Here is a 25,681-nt window from a genome sequence, read left to right as displayed (position 1 = left end):
TGCAGCGCTACGAGGACCGTAGCACTTTTTCACGAAAAGAAAGTGCCAGCTAATTCCATCTCCTTCAAAAATGGAACCAGTTTCAGCTGAAGTTCTGGTTGCTAGACTTTGAGCAGAGGCGAGAGAGTAATTTCAGGCAATGGTTAAATGTTCTGGTAACAGTAGTATAAGCCGGAGACGGATTTCTTAAAATTTACAGGAGAAAAGACGAGAAAGTACGGAATTGTGTTCTTGAGGACTTTCTGAAGCCGGGGAAATTGTTTTTTAGAATCGTGCAACGTATTTTGCCTGTAAATAAGGTATTTTCGTCAATCATGCATCTCCGTTGTACGATAGCTCGTGCCGCCATTACCGTCGACTACGTGAATCAAATGTTCCGTGCGTTCGGTTATGTAACCCCCTCACAGTGTAGCAACCACGCGGAAGTTTGACAAGATGACGTGTGAGCGGGGTTTTTTTTTCCAATGTAAGGTAAGACTCTAGTTTACGTCCTTTTCATAAGGAATACGTGTCATATATCGTTGGAAAGCTTATTTTATAAGGGATTCAACAACGTAAATCTCAAAGCGAGCAAAAATTTCCTGAAGGAGTAAATCGAGAAAAACCGATGTTGTCCGAATATGCGCAATTGAACGTACTGAGGAATTTTTTAGATGATGAAGCACATATTTAGGAGTGAAATGAGTGCTAATGGAACCTAACCTAACCTCGTAGGCATACCTCGACCCCGTGAATGGTTAGTGGGGCTATCGTGAACAGAAAGTGTAAAAAGAAAAAGGTACTTACCCGAAGAGATGCCGGGTGCCGCACCACGATCGCGCACCGCGAACGCAAAGATAAGGACGTAAAGTAGAGTCTAGCCTCAATTTTCGCTTAAAAACCTTTTGTGAATAGTTTGTGCGGCATTTATCGGTTCATAAGTTTTGAAACACTGCACATCAGCTGACGATAGACAACGTGAGTCAAAATTTGCCCGCCGAATTAGCAACGACCAATAAATGACTATAATGTTAAAAATAACGCTTTTCTCATGGAAGAAAAATCTTCCGCTATGCATATGAGGTAAGTAGCAATGATTTTTATTTGAAAACAAACGAGTTTAATGTGTCTCCGGCTTATACTACTGTTACGAATGTTCTTTACAACTAAGGGTACTTACAATATTCTATTCCCAGAATGACATCACGGAAGTAACTCCACGCCTGTTCTTCAGTGAGTGGCGTCTCCGTAGGAACCTGTAGCACTTCACCTCTTTCCAACAACTCAAAAACTGCGGGGAAAGAAGGAAGAGAAATCTCATTTTACTTGTCAACTTAACATCAACAAATTTCAATACTAAAAGTTGCTCAATGGTTAAATATGGCGCTTCTAGATTTTTCACAAACTTATGTATTACAAAATAAAATCATGAAATTGTACATATATGTATCCACTGATTTAGTTCCAAAATTTTCAGAGGGTTTCGTGAAACATTCAGTGGAAACAAATTTCTGTTAACTTTAGTTTATGTTTCCATTAAAATCAATGAAACCAATTAACTGTACAAAAAATGTAATTCATGTTAAAATACTGATAATACCCATAATTGACATAAAAGAGGCATACTGCAATAGAGAGGGCATTTTAAAAACAAATATGTATATGAAGCGCGTACTATTCTAATGAATCAAGTAATGTCAGAAAAAAGGGAAAATGTATTTCATGCTTCAAAAGGAGTTTTCATCTAATACGCGAAACCCAATTCTTGGGAATTCTCTGCAATGTGGAAAAATTCATGAAATCTATTTTCGCTTATCACCTCAAAATGCTACATAAATTTGCCTGCTCCGAGGGAAATTTCCCTTCACGTGGCAACACTGCTATATCACTCCTTTCTCTAGACGTCGAAAACTGACAGTCAACTTGTATTGTTACTTTTTTAAATTAAGTAAATTTTCTAGCGATTTTGGCTAATAGCTTGAATTACGATGATTAAATTAAATTAAATTATGTATTTATTTATTTCGAACACACAGGCACATGCCCAATTACAGCGTTCACAGAGCATTATGCAAACAAGAAAGTAAGTACTACATAATCAATATTAACTCAAGTAAGAAATGTCACTTCAATCTACAACTTATACTTATACTTATAAACATGACTGATTTCATACATTGCTTGAATTAATACAGTTTAATTTTTATTTGAATCTTAGTTATACAGAAGTAATCAGCTTATATACATGTAAATAGTAGTAGTGTAATAAAGATATTGAGTAATTGCACAAATAAGACAAAGAGATAAACATACGACAGTGAATTTGAAACAGTATTTTATAACAGATAAGGTAAAAAATGTAGATAATGTCTAATTTAGGGTGAGATTATGAACATAACAATCAGTGGCGTAAATAACACCCCCGCGCAAGATTCGGGGGCGCAGTAAGAATTAAAAATTAAGGAAGACAGTTCACAAACATTTTCCTTTCGTCGTATTTTCAACAAAACATATATTTTTATTCCCCTAAAACTGCAAACAGAAAATGTTAATCACTAGAAAAGTAGAAAGTGAATTTCCAGGTTAGAAGAAAACCTTCATTAGCTGAATAGTTCAAGTCATAGATTACGACGCCGAAGGGTAGACGTCAGGCAAGGAAATGTGCTGGAAACGTTTTCATCCCTCCCCACCCCTATACTAACCGCAAGGTTTGGTGAAATTGTGCTGTTGTTAAGTTTCTTTTGTAGAATATGAACAAAATCTTGCACTATAGCTACAGAAATTGTTTCATTTCGGAATGTAGAATCAAATGAAATCAAAAGAACACTGCTAAGCATTGAAAGCGTTCGTGCTCGAAAACTGAACTTGACGAAACTAGCACAAGAATTTGCTTCCATCAAAAAACGCAAAAGACTGGTAATGGGCATTTAACATTATCGTAATTTTTGTAGTAACAGCGTATTTTCATTTGGAATTGTAACACAATTTTTTACCTTTCATACCACTTTTTAAATATATTCAAATTCCATGTATGTATTTTCATATTTGTTATTTGTAAATACCTAATATAAATGCAGAATATTTTAGACAATAAAGTTTTTTTGTTTCTTTTTAAATGCGTAGGGGCGCAGAACTGTAAGTTGCAGGGAGGTGCAGAGCGTGTTAGGTACGCTAGTGATAACAAACTTCATTGTGTTCAGAGACTTTTAAATCTGAAAAGATCAATACTGGGATTATTACTAGAGACTGAGTTGAACAACTTGCACATCCTTGTCAGAGGGTTCAACTTCTGCCATATTGGTTCTTCCATGCGAGATTTTAAAGAGATTATTTCTGGGTCTTAAAATAGCGTTTGGAACACACAAGTTTAGTTGTGAGAGTAGACCTGGAGAATCTATTTTTCCGTTGACAAATTTGGATAAGAAAGTCAATTGGTGCATTTGTCTTCTTTTCTCGAGCGACGAAACACATAACATTTCACGCAACGTGTCACCCGAGGTGAACTTCGGATATTCACCACCGAGTTTAAATAACAGGTACCTCAAAAATTTATTTTGAAGTTTCTCTATTTTGTCTATTTCTTTCTTGACTAGAGGGTCCCAAACAACCGAGATATATTCGAATTTCGATCAAACGCATAGTATAGCAACAAGAAAGCTTCCCCTCTTTCTGAATTGGCTGCCCATTCTCATTATGAATCCTGAATTACTATGGGCTTCGCTGAGAATACGCGCATTGTGTGACTGAAAGCTTAATGATTGGTCAAAATTGACTCCAAGATCGGTAAAGGTATTCTCTCTTAGAATTTCCACACCAGAGATGTTATACGTGAATGACACTACTTTACATTTCTTAAGGTTAACACTAACTTTATTATTTTCGCACCAATTAAGTAATTTATCAAGTTCTTCTTGCAATTGGTTACAGTTACCGATGTTTATGATATTTTTAAATATTTTACATCGTCGGCAAAAATAAGTTTTTCAGAGTTTGTGAGCACATCTGGTAAGTAGTTAATGAAAATTAAATATAATAAGGGGCCAAGGTTCGATCCTTGTGGGACTCCAGAGCTAGCTGTGTAATAAGAGGACCTGTGGGCTTGGTACATGGCATATTGTCGGCGATTCTGTAGGTACGAAGCGAGCAGTCGTACGAGTGAAGGTGAAAGGCTTATGTTGGCTAGTTTCAGCATTAAGGTGTCGTGGTGAACCGTATTAAAGGGTTTTGTCGGTATACAGAACGCGAACTTGTCCTTTATTATATTAACTAGATGCAATGTAATTCGTTAGTTCAACAAGGTTGGTGACAGTTGAGCGCATTTGCACAAATCCATGCTGCTGAGTGAAGAGGATAGGTCTGACGTGAGAATGACGTGAGAATATACGCATCTGTTTGTATATTATTTGCTCTAGAAGTTTTGCAATCGTCGGGGGTTATCAAGCAGGCAGTCAGTCTTTGCCTGAGGAAAAGATAGGTGCAATAGCAGAAGTTTGGGGAACGTTTTTACAGTTGTACGTTTAAGTTGCTCTACGACGAGATCTTCATCAACCATTGATAACTATCCTTATGTCTAACCATGTGTGATCCGGATTGGAAAGTGTAAAACCCAAGTGATTGTGTATTTGCCATTCTTGCGTGTGTGTTACACCTCTCGCACTCTACCGTCAGGCTATCGGTCAGTGGCGAGTGCTCGTATTACAGAGGATGAATGATACTCTGAGTTACATCACCCACTAGGACGATTAAGGTTCCTGGATCGATCCCACGTTCCTAGGAGAATGTTACGGTATATATGCACTGGTCCTCCAAAGTATTGCTGTATCATCTGCATCATCTGCTGTATCATGTTGTAACTGGGGCTCTCGGAAATGATTTGCAAATAAAGCAATTGACCTGTACTTGAAAATATGTGGAGCAGGAGAAAATTGCGAACATATCATTGCAGTTCTTCCTTCAAAGAGGCAGGCTGGTTTAATAATAATAGAATTTACAGGTTTATACATTTAAGACATTAATTCATTCTCAAACTATTTTCATCTTGCACTTATCGACTTTCACCTGTTTCAAATTTCCTACATAATGCATTGTTTATCTGGATGCATTGGGCAAGACGCTTCATGACTTTTCGATTTTTTTTTTAAAGTTCAATGTAACAATTACTTTCGTGGTAATGCATAATCATCTTTCGATAAATAAAGTGAACAGACTCGAGCATTCTTCGTAATTTCCTTGCCACATTTCAGTGTTATCCCCATGCCAGTCTCCTGTCAATCAATTGTTTTCCCGGATTTATTAACAAATTTCATTTTCTTGATTCCACGGGGTGGAAACACACGAAAACGTTTCACTTGTTTAGACTCATAGAACGATATAGAGCCAAAAACTGAACAGTAGCCTTTACTCTTTCGCACATTCACCATGCTTTGAATGACAAACATAGCATAGTGTCCTACAAACAGTAGTTCGTGAAAATCTCACCAGATGGCATATCGGATAATTTAATCGCGAATAGCTATCGCCGTCCCCTGCACCTCGGAAATGGCATTTAGAAGCAACAATATACCTTACATGAATCTAGCGAGGTGCAACATAAATACATTTATTTTTAAATGTGTCTCCCGCCACTGACTCACCTAGATAGAGATTGTCCTCCACGGGGTCATCCAGAACCTCCACCAGCTTCACCACGTTCGGGTGATCCAGCTTTTTTAGAATGGCTATCTCCCTGTACAACCTCTCCAGGGGGTTGTCCATTCCTGGCTTCCCTGGGGCCTTCCTGTTGGGCGCCATGCGACCTGCAAAGACAGGAACAGTCTCAGAAAACATTACAATCAAGGTCATATTACATAAAGCATTGACAGGCTGTATTGTCTGCCAGCTGCTGTCCCAGAGGCAGGAAATTGTCTTCTTGTGTACCTCATGAAACACTGGTGTCGTCCTAATTGCGAACACTTGCTACCTGAGCACAAATAACACAGTAATAACTGAAAGGGTTGTGTCCTAATTGCGAGCATATTTTTTCTACCTTGGAACCAACAACTTCCTCTCACATTTCGTGAGTTCTTTAAACGAAATTTTAAAAGGACTAAGTTCCAGTTGCAGCTCAGATTGAAACATATCAGAACACATAAAAAATCAGACACGATTAAAAATGTTATCGATTCGATTACAGGATTCTTGGTGGGAAACCTGATGGCAAAATACCAGTACGAAGGCCAAGACGAAGATGGAGGGATAACGTTGAGATGGACAAGATTGGATTGATCTTGCCCAGCACAGCTTGTGTTGCTGCAGCCATAAACCTTCAGGTTTAAGAAGGCTAGAGAGTTATGGTCATTTATGTACAATTTATATTTCTTTATGCGACTATACATGCTGCACACTTCTTAACTGAAAAGAGCTTCGTCAATTAATAATACAAGTATGAAAATTTGCTTAGTCAAATTTCAAACCATATGAAACTGTTCTTTAAAATTTAGGAATATCACCACTCTCCTCATACTTGTTAGTGCCCCTCGTTATCTTTTTGTCTAATAAAACATATTTCTTCTTCCGGTTTACACCTTCCATGTTAATTTCGATCCTAAGAACCATATCATTAGACTTTTCTGCATCGTATTTCTGACATTCGTGAATGTGGTCTATCTATATCAGGGTTGATTTTGTGGTCTCATCCCTCCACTGCATTACTAGTCCCGTGCCACCTGTTGAAGTAGTTTCATCTATTTTGGCAGAAAGCGGTTTTCTAACAACGTACAAGACTTCCCTTTCTCCACTGTGCGAATTAAGCTTTCTGCTTTGGGAGGGGGTATTAACCACTTGGTGCCGTAATTCTGATTTTATTTAGCAGCTGGGCTTTTTTGGGCATGGAAATATTTTTCAATTATATTTCTTACATAGTTAAGACAGGATACACTAATGGTTTCAATTCCATTTTCTTTGAGGGGGATAAAAACATCTCTGGCAGGGATAAAATGTTTTATGGGGGGAAATCCCCAAAATCCCCCCCCCCCCCGTTAATTCGCGCATTGCCTTTCTCTGTTTCGATTATATCAACTTTCGAAACAACCACACTTGCAAGATATTAACATACGAATGAAAGATTACGTCGCCACACGCAAAGGGTGAAGCAGGTGTTTGAGTTACACGTGTTCGCAATTAGCATATGACATTATTTTCACTTTTATGTGTTCGAAATTAGAACCATTTAGGCACTGTTCGCAATTAGAACACAACCGTAACACTACACACAAGTGTAAGCTATTGCAAACGTTCTGTTTTTTTTTGGAAAGAAATGTATCTACAGTCACCGGAAGTATAAATGGGAAACATAGATCTCGAAATACTGGCTTCCTTGCAATGCGTTGTGTGTGTTGCCTAACTCTACGGCTATAGCAGAGCTTGCCGTAGAGTTAGGCAACACCCATAACGCTTTACAGGGAAACCAGTATTTCAGGATATAGGTGTCCAATTTTTATTGCCAGTGACTGTACATAGCCTTCGTGTAATGGAGAACATTCATTATAAAACGTGACAAACGTACTATTTCAATCATTTAACAGCGATTGTTATCTACAACACAAGCCACCATTACCAACGTCGTAAACAAGAGCAAAATCGGTTTAACAACACAAGCCACCATTCCCAACGCCGTAAACAAGAGCTAAACCGGTTTCACAACACAAGCTAACATTCCCAACGTCGTAAACAAGAACTAAACCGGTTTACAACACAAGCCACCATTCCCAAAGTCGTAAACAAGAGCTAAACCGGTTTTACAGCACAAGCCAACATTCCCAACGCCGTAAATAAGAGCTAAACCGGTTTTACAGCACAAGCCAACATTCCCAACGCCGTAAACAAGAGCTACACCGGTTTTACAACACAAGCCACCATTCCCAACGTCGTAAACAAGAGCTAAATCAGTTTTACACACACAAGCCACCATTCCCAAAGTCGTAAACAAGAGCTAAACCGGTTTTACAGCACAAGCCAACATTCCCAACGTCGTAAACAAGAGCTAAACCGATTTTACAACACAAGCCAACATTCCCAACGCCGTAAATAAGAGCTAAACCGATTTCACAACACAAGCCAACATTCCCAACGTCGTAAACAAGAACTAAACCGGTTTACAACACAAGCCACCATTCCCAAAGTCGTAAACAAGAGCTAAACCGGTTTTACAGCACAAGCCAACATTCCCAACGTCGTAAACAAGAGCTAAACCGGTTTTACAACACAAGCCACCATTCCCAACGTAGTAAACAAGAGCTAAAAAGGTTTTACAACACACGCCACCATTCCCAACGTCGTAAACAAGAGCAAAATTGGTTTTACAACACAAGCCATCATTCCAACGTCGTAAACAAGAGCTAAACCGGTTTTACAACACAAACCATTATTCCCAACGTCGTAAACAAGAGCTAAACCGGTTCTACAACAGAAGCCACCATTCCCAACGTCGAAAACAAGAACTAAACCGGTTTACACGAGCTAGCCGGTTCTCATTTATTTATCACTTTAAAAGTTGCACACAGGGCGGCGATAAGACAAAATAAAAACAACTGAAACAAGAAAATGGAAGCTTTCTCTTTCACCTGCTTGCTTTAATATTGACCGACCAACCTCACACTTTTTCCTTTGGGAATCCAAAGAGAATTCCCGACTAGTTATCCTACTAAACCCCGTACCAGCTAAATGTAGACCAGGCGAACGAGAACAAGTCTCTGCGCAAGTAGTGACGCGAGACGGCCCCACCAATGAACAGTGAGAGAAACTGGATTGCGTAATGGGCGACTGGAGTTACCGGATTTCTGTCTAGCTCTGTAAGCGGAGAACACCGGCATTGTTGCCAACTTAAGGTGGGTTTATAATTTGCGGCATCCATGAAAAAGTGATGAGCAGGCTTTCTGGGTACTTCCGGTGATCTTAAGTGCAGGGTTGTTAAAGATCCAGACCCTCAAACATTCTAACGGGTGCTGCTCCGCGAAAGGACAGAAACTTTTTTTTTATTTCAAATTTGAATTCGGTACAAGTTGCTTATTATTTCATTTCAATACGGAACTTTGAACCTATTTAAACTGATTCCCCACAAAAGTTCCTGGACCGTATTTAAATTAAACCGGAAGAAAGGTTCCTGGACCGAATTGAAATACTTGAAACATAAAAAGATTTTTACGGTCTACAACCTATTTATACGCGTACTTGCTGATTTTTCTCCCGGACCGCAATTAAATTTATTTAAAATTCCTGGACCATTGACAAACATGGAATTATAACATTATAATATGTTCTACTTGGTTCCACAACATGACCAGAACCTTTTCTCTCACACAATTTAAATTCAGTCTAAGCTGCATATTGTTTCATTTCAATACGGAACTTGGACCCTGTTAAAAATGATTCGGAAAAAAGGTTCCTGGAGAATTGAAATACTTTACAGATAAAAAGGTTCTTTACAGTCCGGAACCCATTTACGCCGGAACTTTTAACAACCCTGCTTTAGGGACGAGTAGTTTGAACAATTTACGCCATTCTTTTTTGTAATGGGTTGATTCTAAATGGGCCAATGCGAAATTTAGACGGAAGTGAGATTTCAGTGGAATCTAATCCCCATGGGCACAAATTTTCCTGTGATAGAAGAAAAGGGCAAAATTGAACGCTCAATTACTTGACACTGCAGACTTTGCCCACTTAATTTGGCTCGTTTTGTAGCAAAAAATTAACGACGTGAGGATTTGAATTCCACTGAAATCCAACTTTAGTCACAAGTTGAAAAAATCAGTTCTCGAAATGAATGGATAGGGGCTATAATAGAAGCAATAACAAATAGCCACCCTTATTTTCGTTTTCTTTTTATGTTTTGTGCATGCGCACCTTCAACCTATAGACTATACTTTTTTTGGTCAACAAATATCTGGTCACCCTAACCTAGGTACATGTTCAGTTCAAAAAATATTACAATTGTATCATTTATTTAAAGAGAACACATCATATTTTGATTGTTCCGAATCAAATATAATGAAATTAACGTTAACGAAAGGTTCTACTACTTCGTGTTTCACTCAACAAATAGTGTTAACAAAATAAATCGACAATAGAGGATAACACACGACTAACAAACATTGTTGATTGCAATGTCTTTCCATGGTTTAGCGAATGTTGAGGCAAAGATTGTAGGTAAGCTATATATATTGTGTACATAGAAAATAGTGTTATGCAATCATTATTTCAATAATATTTCATATTAAAAATGTTCATTTATCTAATTAATTTTGCAAAACAAAAACTGACCCTCTTTATAAGTTAGTGTTATCCCAAAGTTATTGGCAAGTTTTGATTCAGAACCACTGCATACAAAAGTTTGTTGATTGATTTGTTGTTTTAAGTCCATTTTATGCACAGTAAGGCTAATCGGGACTGGACCTACAGTTTAAAGTGGGATCCGAACCACTATGTGCCTCCACCGGGTATCGAACCCGGGACCCCTTGCTTACAAGGCGACGACGCTACCATTGCGCCATCGGGGAGGCCATACAAAAGTTTGTGAAGAGATTTGATTGAGTTGGTGCTTTAAGTCCACTTTATGCACAGTAAAGGTTAATCGGGACTAGACCTACAGTTTAAAGTGAGATCTGAAGCAATATGTGCCTCCACCGGGTATCTAACCAGGAACCCCTTGATTACAAGGCGACGACGCTACCACTGCGCCATTCGGGGAAACCCCGTTTGTGAAGGGGAAAAAATAAATCATACATATGATCATAGTGCGTGACAGAGGAATTACATGACTCCGCGAGTAACTGTTAATTGCCGATGGTGGCGCCGAGTGGTCAGTCATGTGAATTGTGCTCCAAGCCATTTTATGTTAAGCAGAACGTTCTACAATGTTGTGTGTATACTAAACGATTTCATATGTCTCTTAGTATTTAAACTTTGGTAGAATTGAATATGAAGAATTTATGAAAACGAGTGTGTCAACGTCTGAGGAATCGTAACGAAAGCACCCCTTTAACACCCTCGAGCTCAAATGACGGTCCATTTTCGAAGTTTTTTTGACGATCTTGAACTACTTCGTGACCATTCTGATAATTGTGATTCAGATACAAAGGCTGAAAAATGAAAGTTTCGTGAGAATGTAGTAAAGTGCACGAATTGTTGTTGTTCTCAAGATTTGATGAAGAAAATAGCTAGTGTTATGGATGACCTGATTAGTGAAGTTCACATGTTGAAGGTCGAAGTGATAGTGCTAAAAGATGAATAATCATCAATCATCATCCTTCGCTGTTTCCTGGCTCTAGCTGGGTCGGCATAGAAGTCAAGCCTCTCACTTTTTTCCTGGTCTTCCACCACTCCTCTCTTTCCACGGTGTTCCAATCTTGTCCTCTTCTCTTAACACTCCCCGCTATCTGCTCTTTCCACCGACACCTTGGTTTCCCCTTTGGCCTTACTCCCACTCTATGTGCATTGTAAGCTTTAATTGGCAGTCTTTCTTCACCCATCCTCTTCATGTGTCCGAACCATCTCACCTGTTCCTTATCTATTCTGTCCTGAAGCTTCACCACCCACACTGTCTGTCGGATCTCCTCATTCCTTGTTATATCTCTTCTAGTCTTCTCCAATATATTCCTTAAAAATTTCCTTTCCACTATCTGCATCTTTCTTTTGTCTCTCTCTGTCATTGTCCACGTCTCTGCTCCGTACATGATTGTTGGTATATAGTATGTGTTACATATTACCTTCTTGCACTCCTATTCCATATTAATCTTCGAACACTTCGATAGAGTACGTACACCACTCATTTGTCCTATTCTGTTTACCTCTTCGTCTATTCTTCCATTTCTCTCAATTATGATGATTATGATAAAAAAAGATGCATGTTCTACGTTAAATTAGTTTGTGAAGCTTAATTTTCAGCCTAATTCATATGCTGTAAAGTTAGGCACGGCAGTCCCTGAAGGTGTAGATAATTAGGTGACAACTTCTCGCAGTGCCCGACAACCCTGCCCGGCAACGAACGACCAGCAACTTCCAGTGTTGACAAAATTCAAACTTCTACTGAGAGCAAATAGATCAGGATAATTAATGCTACAAAGTCACATTATATATAATGCATCTAACTAACTGTCTACGCTTGGTTTTGCTTTAAGTAACTTCGATGAAATTGTTTCTAACACTGGTGTTTTGCCTGTAATTAAGGTAGACGTGTTCCATCCACCTTCACTTTAGATATCAGCATTCTACTCGTGAGGCTAATGCTGAGCTAGCCTTAACTGAACCATATGATTTTAAAAAGATGTAACTTTCTTCAACTTTATAAGGATGGTGTTGACTCTATTAATCTACAGGTAATGGACAAAATAATATGAACACCAATGCAATTGCAGAAAACTTGTATTAGTAGGAGGTTGCCCCCCCCCCCCTGCCTGAATGACAGCTTGTATCTTACGTGGGATAGACAAATAAAGGTCCTGTACAGTGTGAACTGGAATACGTAGCCACTCCTCGCACAAAACAGTCTCAAGTTCCGAAAGTGTCATTGGAGGTGGAAACCGATTACGCACTTTGGCGTCCAAAATACCCCACAAAGGCTCAATGATGTTAAGATCGGGGGACTGTGGACACCAGATGAGATGTTCTACCTCATCACTGTGCTCATCAAACCATGCATCAACGCACCTAGCACTGTGAATAGGGGCGTTATCATCTTGGAAGATGGGGCATGCATCGGGAAACAAAGTCTGAACCATTGGATGGAGGTGGTCACCCAGGATGGTGCAGTACTTCTCTGCGTTGATTCTCCCACGCAGGACGACAAGTGGGCCAACACCATTCCAAGATATAGCCCCCCAAACCATCACAGACCCCCCACCATGTTTCACGGTAGGCACTAAGCAGTCAATATCAAATGCTTCAGCAGGAGTTCTCCACACATAAACACGTCCTGTAGTCTGAAATAATGTGAAAGACGATTCGTCTGACCATATCACATGTTCCCATTGCTGCTGTGTCCAATTCTTGTGCTCTTGGCACCACCTTCTTCGTGTGACTGCATTACGTGGAGTCACCAACGGTTTGGGGATGGCAACTCTGCCATGAATGTTTACAGAATGCAGCTCCCTTTGAATGGTTTTCGTTGATACATGGTCCTGGAGGTGATTGTTCATCTCTGCGGTTATCTGGGACAGTGTTGTCTTGTGCTTTCGAGTCACTATTCGCTTCAACACACGTCGATCCCTGTTGGATAACTTTGTTTTTCGCCCACTATTCTCCTTTGCAGACGTTGTCTTTCCATGTTGTCTGTAGGCTGTCAGAACAGTTGACACTGTGCTCCGTGCTACACCAACAAGTGTAGCTGTTTTTGTCACAGATGCTCCAGCCAGGCGGACTCCTATGATCATGCCACTTTTGAAGTCTGAAAGGTCGGACATACCTGCATTTGACGGATAGCTGACTGCTCGCATGCAACTCTCACACCAGCTTCTGATAGACTGATATGTTTGCTTTCATCGCCACTAGATGGTTGAAATCTCTGCTGAGAGTTGTTCCTTTTCCATGACGGCGTATATAGGCCTTTGCAAACCAAGGTGTTCATATTATTTTGTCCATTACCTGTATGTCAATTGGACGAAATTGCAGTCTCTCTTCATAGCACTATACTATAATCTGTGGGGAATAATACTCGGAAAATAAAACATTTTTTCGGCATTCATTTTGGATAAGTCGTAAAATCAAACGTTTGCTCAACAAAAAGAGAAAATTCTATAATAAGTTTATTTAGGCCTACTAATATGTTATCCTGGTATGTAAGATATGTGTCCCTAAGAAAGGAGGTTAAATTCGAAAACAAATCAGGCAAGCTAATTACATTTACTTTAATTATATAAACAACTGTTACTACTCTGATAGGAACATGTTTTGGAATAATATTAATTCTAAGAAAAATTAGATTCCTCGTTATGGATCTTAATAAAAGCTTGCAGACAATAAAGTTGCTGATGTTTCTTTATCAATATTTTAGTAATCATTTTAGAAAGCCTGTTAATGCTTTTATCGAACCATGTGAATGGTATCATTTACCAATCATGTCTCCTAAAATTAATGAGAATGACATTATAGAAATTTTCAAGAAACAAATAGCAACTCTCCTATGCATCAAATCCCCAACTAAATATTTTAAGGTTGTAACAATATCTTTACCCCAGTATTAAGTCATACATACACATCATAAATCGCTAGAGTAAGGTATTTTTTTCCAAATGTGGAAGGGGAGTACCTTTGTACCTACTGCAAAGAGCAGAGAGACTACAATATTAGCAATTTTAAACCAATTTCTGCCTGTAATGTATTTAGAAAGATATTTGAACAGCTAACTTTTAACTTCGTATTTTAACATGCAATATATATTAAGTTCATCTCAGCATGGTTTTCAATCTGGACGATCCACTAATACCAATTTGTTAAATGTACTTTCTGACCTTGGACAGACTCTTGCCAAATAGTAAAAAGAAAACTGATGTAATTTACTTAGACCTATCCAAAGCCTCTGACACTGTCAATCACTCAATTCTGTTAACAAAAATTGGCAAACTAAGGGAGTGTTCCTTTAACTGTTCCTGGTATATTATTCTTTATCAGAGAGAACATTGAGTGTAAAATTTAAATCTACGTGGGCTCTAAATTTAAAAGTGGCAACACTGTCGGGAAGAGGTGATGATATGGCCATTGTGCAACGATCAGATACGGCTAGGTATTGTTGCTGCAGGGTTTAACACGACTATGTGTATGCAAGTGAACAGATCAATTACTTTATGACAATATATATATATATATATATATATATATATATATATATATATATCTTTAAATCCTATTTTCTTATTTTACGTTGCTTGTTTGTCCTCTTTAGGCAAATCGGTAAGCCACACTTGGGACCTACGCTTACGCAAAAGGGCGCTCAGACACACTTGCGAACTTCGCTTAGCGAAGCCAGCCTTGGACGCTCCACACACTTGGGAACTCCGCTTAGCCAAGAGCGCCTGGGACACTCCACCACACTTGGAAACTCCGCTTTGCCACGAGCTCCTGGGACGCTCCGCCACACTTGGGAACTCCGCTTAGCGAAGAGCGCCTGAGACGCTCCGCTACACTTTGGAACTCCGTTTGGCAAAGAACGCCTGGGACGCTCCGCTACCCTTGGGAACTCCGCTTAGCGAAGAGCGCCTGAGACGCTCCGCTACACTTTGGAACTCCGTTTGGCAAAGAGCGCCTGGGACGCTCCGCTACCCTTGGGAACTCCGTTTAGCTAAGAGCACGCTTCGCCACACTTGGGAACTCCGCTTAGCCAAGAGTGCGCTCCGTTACACTTGGGAACTCGCTTAGCCAAGAGCGCGCTCCACCACACTTGGAAACTCCGCTTAGCCAAGAGCGCGCTCCACCACACTTGGAAACTCCGCTTAGCCAAGAGCGACTGGGATGCTCCGCCACACTTGGGAACTCCGTTTCGCCAAGAGCGCGCTCCGCTACACTTGAAAACTCCGCTTATCCAAGAGCGCCTGGGACGCTCCACAACACTTGGAAACTCCGCTTAGCCAAGAGCGACTGGGACGCTCCACACACTTGGGAACTACGCTTAGCCAAGAGCGCCTGGGACGCTCCACCACACTTGGGAACTACGCTTAGCCAAGAGCGCCTTGGACGCTCCGCTGCACTTGAGAACTCCTCTTAGCCAAGAGCGCCTGGGACGCTCTGCGACACATTGGAACTACGCTTATCCAAGAAGGCGCTCCGCTACACTTGGGAACTCCGCTTAGCTAAGAGCACGCTCCGCCTCACTTGGGAACTCCGCTTAGCCAAGAGCGCGCTCCGCTACACTTGGGAACTCCGCTTAGCCAAGAGCGCGCTCCACCACACTTGGAAACTCCGCTTAGCCAAGAGCGCGCTCCACCACACTTGGAAACTCCGCTTAGCCAAGAGAGCCTGGGACGCTCCGCCACACTTGGGAACTCCGTTTCGCCAAGAGCGCGCTCCGCTACACTTGAGAACTCCGCTTAGCGAAGAGCGCCTGGGACGCTCCACAACACTTGGGAACTCCACTTAGCCAAGAGCGCCTGGGACGCTCCACCACACTTGGTAACTCCGCTTAGCCAAGAGCGCCTTGGACGCTCCGCTGCACTTGAGAACTCCTCTTAGCCAAGAGCGCCTGGGACGCTCTGCGACACATTGGAACTCCGCTTATCCAAAAAGGCGCTCCGCCACACTTGAGAACTCCGCTTAGCCAAGAGAGCCTGAGACGCTCTGCGACACATTGGAACTACGATTATCCAAGAAGGAGCTCCTCTACACTTGGGAACTCCGCTTAGCTAAGAGCACGCTCCGCCACACTTGGGAACTCCGCTTAGCCAAGAGCGCGCTACACCACACTTGGAAACTCCGCTTAGCCAAGAGAGCCTGGGACGCTCCGCCACACTTGGGAACTCCGTTTCGCCAAGAGCGCGCTCCGCTACACTTGAGAACTCCGCTTATCCAAGAGCGACTGGGACGCTCCGCCACACTTGGAAACTCTGCTTAGTCAAGAGCGCCTGGGACGCTCCGCCACACTTGGGAACTCCGCTTAGCTAAGAGCGCCTGGGACGCTCCACCACACTTGGAAACTCCGCTTAGCCAAGAGCGCCTTGGACGCTCCACCACACTTGGGAACTACGCTTAGCCAAGAGCGCCTTGGACGCTCCGCTACACTTGAGAACTCCGCTTAGCCAAGAGCGCCTGGGACGCTCTGCGACACATTGGAACTCCGCTTATCCAAGAAGGCGCTCCGCCACACTTGAGAACTCCGCTTAGCCAAGAGCGCCTGGGAAGCTCTGCGACACATTGGAACTCCGCTTATCCAAGAAGGCGCTCCGCCATACTTGGGAACTCCGTTGAGCCAAGAGGGCGCTTGTGGCGCTCCGCCACACTTGAGAACTCCGCTTAGCATGATTTGTACAATTTTGATTGTATCGTCTGCGTATTGAAAATAATAGAAAAATCATCTAATTAAAAACGTTGATTTTGTTAATGAACATATTATGTTCACCCAGACATTTCGTTCCGGCTCTTTTTTTATTATTTGCAAGTTGTTGATAGGATATATGATCTTAACTCACGAAAAAAAACCCACTCAACCGAAGTGCTAAAGATTTGAAAGCTAATGTAACGTTATTATGACAGTAAGTAATTAGCTATTTAAAATTCGTAACATCTGCATGGTAAAGAGGAGAATTGTGGAAAATAAGACATGTATCGAACTAAATATATCACAGAAAAGTATTCTGCACTAATCTGCAGGACACTCCATGTAGCTAGGATGTAAAATATTTGTAACAAAGTAATTGAAAGTAGAAAAGAAGAAAATTATTATAAACCCAGATTAGTGCAAGCGGACATTATAGTTGACGAGTTGTATCTTTACGGGATAATCCTGACCAACCCCGGCTGGTCAGTAGCAAAGGGGGAAGCTACAGGCTGTCTTAATCAATAGGCGTCATTCTTCTCCTACTCTACAAGATATTATGTCGACCACTAGAGAGTAGGTGTGAACTACATATCTTTCTATCTCCTTGTGCCGAATAGCCAAGGCAACCTGCAAAGATAAAGCACACGAACTATAGCCGCTCTACTCAATTCTCTAAATATGGACCCAATTTCTAGTTTCGACATGGGCATGGTGTTCCTTGCGAGTATTCTATCATCAGTTTCATTCGGCCATTTTGTGGTTGCGAATTTAAGTTACAAAAATTCAAATACACGTTTCGGGAGGGACTGGAATTGTGAAAGTAGGGGACTTTCTAGGGGGCTCCTACACAATGAGATATTTAGTATATTTAGAACTTTCTACTCTCAAAAATGGCAACCGGGAATCATTTTAAAAGAGAGTTGCATTTACCACCCTGTTATTTTCCGACTTCTTCAGAGTTTGTATTTCAAATGTTGATTTTCTAAAAAATTCGGAAGTCCTCCGAGTACACTAGTGCAAGTAATATAAATTCAAATCTTTAATTGATTTTGCAGTCTAATGTTCTTTTTAAATTTCATCCTACGTTCTAAAGATGACATTTTTGAAATAATATACACTGCAAATTCATTTATTGAATTAATCAGTGAATGTAAGATACTCTTCGCATTGTCGTAACAGATTGTTCTAGTATTAGAAAAAACTTGCACTGCATAACATTGAACTTTGAAATTTGCCAAATCAGCAGAAACATTTGAAATTATGAGTCAGTGGAAAACACGCAACCTCGTATATATCAACGTGTAGATGGCGCGGCTCCACGAAACTCCTGCCACTGGAAGTGGGTTCCGTTGTCGCCGGGTAGAAGGCAGTCGCGTCGCAGGCTTGTGTGAAGCAGTGCGAGTGTGAGCCGTGTGAAGTGCAGACGTGCAGGTACTTGCCGTCAGGCATATCATGGAGGCCAGTAAGGAAGAGAAGCGAGCAGTCATGTGTTTCCTGGTAGCGGAAGGCGCTAGTACGTGAGATATTCACAGTCGAATGACGGCAGTGTGTGGGGAACATTGTTTATATCTGTCGCGCGTGAAGGAGTGGAGTCGGGGGTTTCGCCTGTTTTCCACTCACTGGCCCTTATACATTTCAACTTATCTTGGTGCTAAAAGAGACATTTTACGTCAAATTTTATGTACATTTTTAATGCATACATATAATATTCAGTTTTGCTGTAAGTACACTTTATGTACAGGTAGGCTAATCGGGACTGGACATACAGTTTAAAGCGGTATCTGAACCACTATGTGCTCCCACCGGTTATTGAACCGGGAGCCACTTGGTTACACACAATGAGATTACTCTATGCAATCAGGAAGGCACATGAACATATTTAACGGATTTTTGGGGGAGTTCTAGCGAGTGCCATGTTCCATGATGCCGGAGAGCACCAGACCTTGACTAGAACAAGGTTATCCTACTAGAAAAGGAACTTGTAGGGAACATTGCGAAAAACATTAGACCAACGTGGGATTGGGTTTTGGTGCTCAAGTCCTTCTGTCCACGTAGATACACATTAACGCACTGTGCGAATTAAGCTTTTTGCTTTGGGGGGGAGGGGTGGATGCCTACTTAGTGGCGTATTTGTGATTTCATTTCTGGAGTTTTTTTTTTATTATTTTTTAATTTTTTTGCGTGTGAACATTTGTGTATGTTACATAAACTATTGCCTTGCGATTCTAAGTACTTTAGAAAATTGGTTCTAACCCAGGTAATTTAGAAACACTTAATTATTCTATGATTACTCAAACTCATACACAAAAAGAGCTTTCGAACTTGTAACACCGAAAACTTGACCAAATTTCTATTACTAAGTTCCATGGCCCTCAAGGATTGTTGCGGCATTTTTTTTTTTAATTTATTAAGTTCAAACTTAATATCCATCTACTCTACCTACAAGTTTCTTGTGAGAGCTTTCTTTAATATCTGTAAAATACCAGTACTATGCCATGAAAACTTAAGTGGGAAACAGCCTTCTGTGTCTTGGCTCGGTGAGGTTGGCCAGTTTCAGAATGGTGCTCTTTTTTAATCCACAAGACTGCATACTTTTAGGCAGGGAAATCATTGATGACTGGACCATTAATGGACACGAATGATTTTTCAATTGTGTTTGTTACATAGTTAAGAAATAGTGTATACCGCGTGAGGCACCTAAAAGTACCACCTGAAATAGCGAAGAAACCAGAAACAGTAGCGATGTGAGGTTTGCGGGAAACAATAATATCAAATGGGGCATCTGGAGCAAAGTCATATTTTTTTTAATGGAACGATATACAATAACATGCATAATATAAAAGAGCACACGCAGAGAAACACAACGCCGTTGGTCTCATGCATCTACTGCACATAGGAACGAAGATATGGCCATGTGAAAATATGTAAACAAACTAACAAGTGGCCCACTTGACCGTCAGTACCACGGCATGTACAAGTATGAGATGTCGGAAGCGATTGGACAAGATGAAGACAGAACGTGTTAAAGGAAGAAAAAATACAGTAGACATCGTCAGCACCATGTATTTGACAGTGTTACAGCATAATGAAAATGACCATGACAGTATGTCGAAGAACCACTGCGTAAGAAGCGAAAACCTGTCAAAGTGTGTGTTCAAAGTGGTGGCCGTCAGCTGCGATACAGGTAACGAGGCGCCCACGCAAAGATCGTTGCACAGAATGTAGCATCTCGTAGGGAATGTCCCTACAGGCCGCAGTAATGCGGTGTTGCATATCCTCTGGAGTTGTTGGCACATCCCGGTAGACAATGTCCTTCAGCTTTCCCCACAGGAAAAAAGTCTAACGGTGACAAATCTGGGGAACGAGCCGGCCATTTGACAGGCCCTCCACGTCCAATCCAACGATTTGGAAATGTATTTTCCACACATGCTGTAGCGCGTCTTGCACTGTGAGCTGGGCACCCGTCATGTTGGTACCACATTTCCCTCCTTGTCTGAAGTGGTATGTCCTCCAATAGTACAGGCAGTTCATGTTGTAAAAACTGTATGTATCGGTCAGCATTCAGTGTCCCTTGTATAAAAAAAAGGGCCAATGAGATGTTCACCCACTATACCACACCACACGTTCACACTCCATGGGCGCTGGCGTTCCACTTGGCGAAGCCAATGTGGATTTGTCACCGACCAATAGTGCATGTTCCTTAGGTTGACATTTCCATGATTGGTAAACGTTGCCTCGTCAGTGAAGAGGATACGTGACAAATCGGGTGTGTCGTGTCGTAACATCCATGTGCAAAACCGAACACGGTCCACAAAACCATTCCCGTGAAGTTTCTGATGGAGGGAGGGAGATATGATATGGGTGAAACTTGTGTGTGTGCAGAATGCGCAATACACTTCGCTGACTCATCCCAGCATCCCTGGCAATTTCACGGGAGCTAACGTGCGGATTCACAGCAACAGCGGCGAGAACATTTGTTGCACCTGCCTCACCTGTAGTTGGCTTGTTCCGCACACGTGCTCGTGGTGTTACACTTCCGGTGTCTCTTAATTTAATAAATAACTTACCAAACAGACGGCGAGATGGCTGTCGTCTGTCCGGATATCTCTCTGCGTACACACGGTAGGCTTCTGAGGCATTCTTTCGGCATTCCCCATAAATCAGGATCATGTCCGCTTTTTCTATGTTTGTGAACACCATAATCTTCGCTCTTACCACTACGACTGCTTGATATGAACTAACGCGATCTCGTGGACCTGCTATCAAAACTTGCTCTGCGTAAAGGCAGTTCTGTCAGGCACCTGAGAAGTCTTACATGCCGTGGTACTGACGGTCAAGTGGGCCACTTGTTAGTTTGTTTACATATTTTCACATGGCCATATATTCGTTCCTATGTGCAGTAGATGCATGAGACCAACGGCGTTGTGTTTCTCTGCGTGTGCTCTTTTATATTATGCATGTTATTGTATATCGTTCCATTAAAAAAAAATATGACTTTGTTCCAGATGCCCCATTTGTCGATATTTTTCGACCCACCCTATACCTCCGATTTACGAGCCCCATTTGATATTATTGTTTCCCGCAAACCTCACATCGCTACTGTTTCTGGTTTCTTCGCTATTTCAGGTGGTACTTTTAGGTGCCTCACGCGGTATATACTATATGCCGTATCACGCCGAAGGTGTGACTCGAACTCGGGACCCCTGGCGTCATAGCACAATAGACTAATCACTTCTTCAAGGGGTCCGTCTGAAGCGCTGGAAGTACAGGGGATGGACAAAAATATGGAAACGCCTGCGAAGAAAAGCCGGAATGCTGTAGCTAATGAGGTGCAGGACCGCCTTTAGCTTCCAAAACGACGGATAGAGTCCCTCTCGATACGCCAAATAACATGGCTACTTTGGTATCAGAAGCGCCTGCAAGGCGGACACCAACAATTTGCCCTCTTTGAAACACTGTCAGCTGGGACATGGTACAGTTATCAACTGCACTGCACCCTATCTACAGCGCAACTGTCGACTCCTACCAGTCCGACAGGGTCCTATCTCACGGCAATAAACAAAGGAATGTCGCACCGTGTCCGATTCCAAGTGGAAAAATTGCGTCGATATCACCCGTTTAGATGTCGTGGTGTTTCCATATTTTTGTCCATCCCCTGTAGCTTCTTACAAACATATAACACCGGCAATCTTCAGCGGATCTTCAAAACTCCTCTGGCACGGGAATCAACCGGAAATCGTACGAAAATAATTAAACTCAGCTTTATGCAAAAAGCACGGTTAATGACAGGACGGAACTCGCCCAACGGCTTTAACGATCGGAAATTTGAATCTCCCTTAAATAGCTCGAGAGACCAGATCTCATCCCTCAGTTGTAATCAGAAAGTTACCGTGAACAGTTCTTGTCTCCGATTAATAGTCTGATTATCGACCGATACTTAACGAGTCACAGCGGAAGTTGCGGAAAGAAGTTTCATTTCAGGACCGTAGCTTGTCTACTAAATCAGTGAGACGAACATCTCTTCAAGACACCAGAGGTAAACTAACATTCCTTTATTCCTTTTCTATGGCCTCGTAACCCTGCGAGACCAGTCAATCGAAGTGTAAATACCGAATGTTAAAGTGTTATTTCACAGGCGCGAGCCCCCCTTTGCTTGTATACACGTACCTCTCGCATAGGCTAGTGGCTTTAGGCTGATATAGCCTGGTTTAACACGATGCTTTCAATTCAATTTCCTCTGAGGGGGAAAAACATCCCTAGCATGATAAAAATAATTCTCTTTTGTCAGGGACAAAATTTTCAGTGGGGGAAATCCCCGACATTCCCCCGTTAATTTGAATACTGCATCAAAGTAATAATACAAAGTTGGAAATAGTAGATTCAACACATCACGATAGCTAACTTTTAAGCTTCAAAGCAAAAATTCAAGTTTTTCAGAAAACGTCCTAGGACGAAATATATTAAACTTGCATTAAAAATTGTGCCTTAAGGTTACTATATCCACAACTGACAATTAACATATCCGATTAATAGATCACCCAAAACTATTTACATTTCTCAGTGGAGCAACCCAGTAATACATTTTCATTTTTTAAAAAAAAGGGCCCAGACTTACCGTACATTCCAGCCTTCTTCATTAGTTTCTTTTTGGAGAGAATCTTCATTGCCTGAAAGGAGAAATTGGAAAAATCAGTCACAATTCATGAACCACCATAAATAAAATGCATGAACGTTACCCTACAACATATTCTCTCCCCACGAAAACTTTGTGACGTAGTGTGGCAGAGAAGATGATTAACAGGAGCTCCAGCTCACCCTAAATACATGTCTCGCTCTTCGTCTTTGTAGCACAGACATTACGCAGAAGGCATAGATTCCGTTTAACACATTCGCTGCCGGTGACGCATTTATGCGTCATATGGGTTGTAGCCACTGGCGTACGCAGGATTTTTTTCCCGGGGGGAAATGAACTTGTGAACTTTGAAGGTTCAGTGGCACAGCAACATTTTTCATATACAGAGCATTCCCTTACATTCGCTACGAGACTCGGCGGCAAGCGGCCCGGCATCAGCGCTTATCTTTCCAGGTGAACGGGTCCGCGACAGTCGCTAGAGTCGGCTATTAAAATTCCATTTTTCATATTGTGTACTAATCTTGACTACAGAAGGTGTTGAAAATGATGTCCCTCTGCTGCAACACATTCCTGGCATCTCCGAAGGAAATTCGCATTTACACGTGCAAGTTCGTCTACTGTAATTCCCCGATTCTTCGTACAATACTCTCTTTTAACTCACGGAGGTGTGCGGATTGTCTTTGTATACTTTATTTCCCCATTTTTCTTTCCACTTTTATTCACAACTGACCCTGTTACTCTAAATTTTTTACGAGTTTTGATATAGTGGTCCTATGTGGAACGGGAACACCAGGAAATTTCGTTGCAAAACGTCTTCGCACTTCTCCATAATTCCTCTTTCCGAAGTAACACTCGACAAGATAAATCCTTTGTTGTAATGTAAACTTTTGTGGTGCCATGTTAAGCCACAATCTTCAACACACGGACAAGACACAACACAACTTCCGAGGGAGGATTATACTGGCGCCAGTCTGCAACAGAAAGGGAAAGAGAGCGAAGGTAGGGAGAGCGAAAGAAACAGACTGTAGCGTGCAACTGTCGCGGACCCGTTTACCGGGAAAGACAAGCGCTGATGCCGGGCCGCTTGCCGCCGAGTCTCGTAGCGAATGTCAGAGAATGCTCTGTATATATAATGTCGGGGCATGGAAAATTCCATTTTAGAAGAGTACACACGATTTACTGTTTTTTAATCGAAAGTTTACATCAATATGTTTCATTTAGTTATTTTTAGAATTTATGGTTATTTTAAAAAACAGATTATTCTGAAACATATAAAGCTCTAGACCTCGTTTTAGGCTCATTTCGAATGTGATGGAACGGAAAATCTTCAGAGCGAACAAACATGCATCTATTTTTAACGCAAGTTGCGATTTAAAGGGGAGATGAAGGATTGCTTCCCGTTTTGAACCATCAAATCTTTGGATATGAATGACACATATCAACCAGGGATCATCATTTCAAGCCCACTTCTAAACTACATCGTACTTTACTGCACCATAGCTACATACAACAATTTCGTTACGCAATTTATGGCGACTGTGTACAGTGGCGCCAATTTATATGAGCCCGTGAGGCCCGAGGCCACCCAATTATTTATGTGATTTTTTGCGAACTTATAATTCAAGTGTTTGAGCCTACCCAATGTTTCTGAAAAGTTGGCTACCCTGGCTGTATCTCTTTTTAGATGCCATGGATTCGGTATTTTTAAGACTTCTGGTGTTTCACAAGTACTTTTGTATCAAATACAAAAAATGGACTGTATTTCTTACGTATCTTGGTTCGCTTCGTTGTGTCGTAAACAAGTAAGTCGAGATGGTCCACGATCGACTCGTGGGAGGTTCAGGATTCAAGGATTTGCAAAACATTTAGCAAGGAGTTATTTATGATGGAATTTGCTATATTTTTAAACTCTCTACAACTACTGAAAGTACTATCATTGTAGAGAGAACAAAGCAAGAAATTGACATGACTACTTTTGAAACATTGAAAACGATTGATTCAACGTGTAGGAGGAAGCTAGTTCAGGAGTTAGAGGAGAAAGATACGTTCGAAAGCATTTTTTTTCAATCTTTGGTGGACAGCCGGTTTGAAGACTCAGGTTTCTTTTCGCATGTAGTCCTAGTAAATTCACACACAATAATTTGGATAATTAAGAACGTGTTTCTTAAGGTGACATCAGGTGAATTTTAATGTAAGCGGAAACATTTGTGCATCACTAGTTAAATATTTTCATATCTACAAAGAAAATCCAAAACACATTGCCACGTCACTCAAGGATTATGTGAATTCAATTGAAACTGTTCTAAAATCTACAGCTATATTTGAACGCGGGTTCAGTCAAGACCATCTTGAGGTTCAGGCCGCAGCGCTCAGTCAAGACGTCATCATCTGGAGGCGATCGTCTTAACGCTGTAAACCCATTGTCGTATTTTTATCCCAGACAATTAAGGTATATTTTATTTATGATGTTAAATTTTGACATTTACCCTCCAGACGAATATAGTTAGAAGAAAATAGTAGAATATTGAATATTTACAACAAAATTTTCATTTAGGAAGTTACTATGGCCATCA

At 41.2% G+C, this 25,681-nt stretch overlaps 1 protein-coding gene across 2 annotated transcripts in view; it reads right to left on the bottom strand.

The window, feature by feature from the left end:
* Nucleotides 1-25,681, bottom strand: part of LOC146002528 (calcium/calmodulin-dependent protein kinase kinase 1) — a 596,212-nt gene that overhangs the window by 39,861 nt on the left and 530,670 nt on the right. For both annotated transcript variants that reach the window (XM_083140440.1, XM_083140441.1), the window contains 3 exons: nucleotides 23,091-23,142; nucleotides 5,613-5,774; nucleotides 1,160-1,270 (listed from right to left, as the gene is read on the bottom strand). In XM_083140440.1, coding sequence (XP_082996566.1) covers nucleotides 1,160-1,270; nucleotides 5,613-5,774; nucleotides 23,091-23,142 — 325 coding nt within the window. The remainder of the gene's footprint in view (nucleotides 1-1,159; nucleotides 1,271-5,612; nucleotides 5,775-23,090; nucleotides 23,143-25,681) is intronic.

This window comes from Lepisma saccharinum, chromosome 18, assembly GCF_977018435.1.
Source record: "Lepisma saccharinum chromosome 18, izLepSacc3.1, whole genome shotgun sequence".
In the NCBI taxonomy this organism is placed as follows: Eukaryota; Metazoa; Arthropoda; class Insecta; order Zygentoma; family Lepismatidae; genus Lepisma; species Lepisma saccharinum.
Note: the sequence above shows the minus strand (reverse complement) of the source record. Positions and strands in the feature narration are given on the sequence as shown.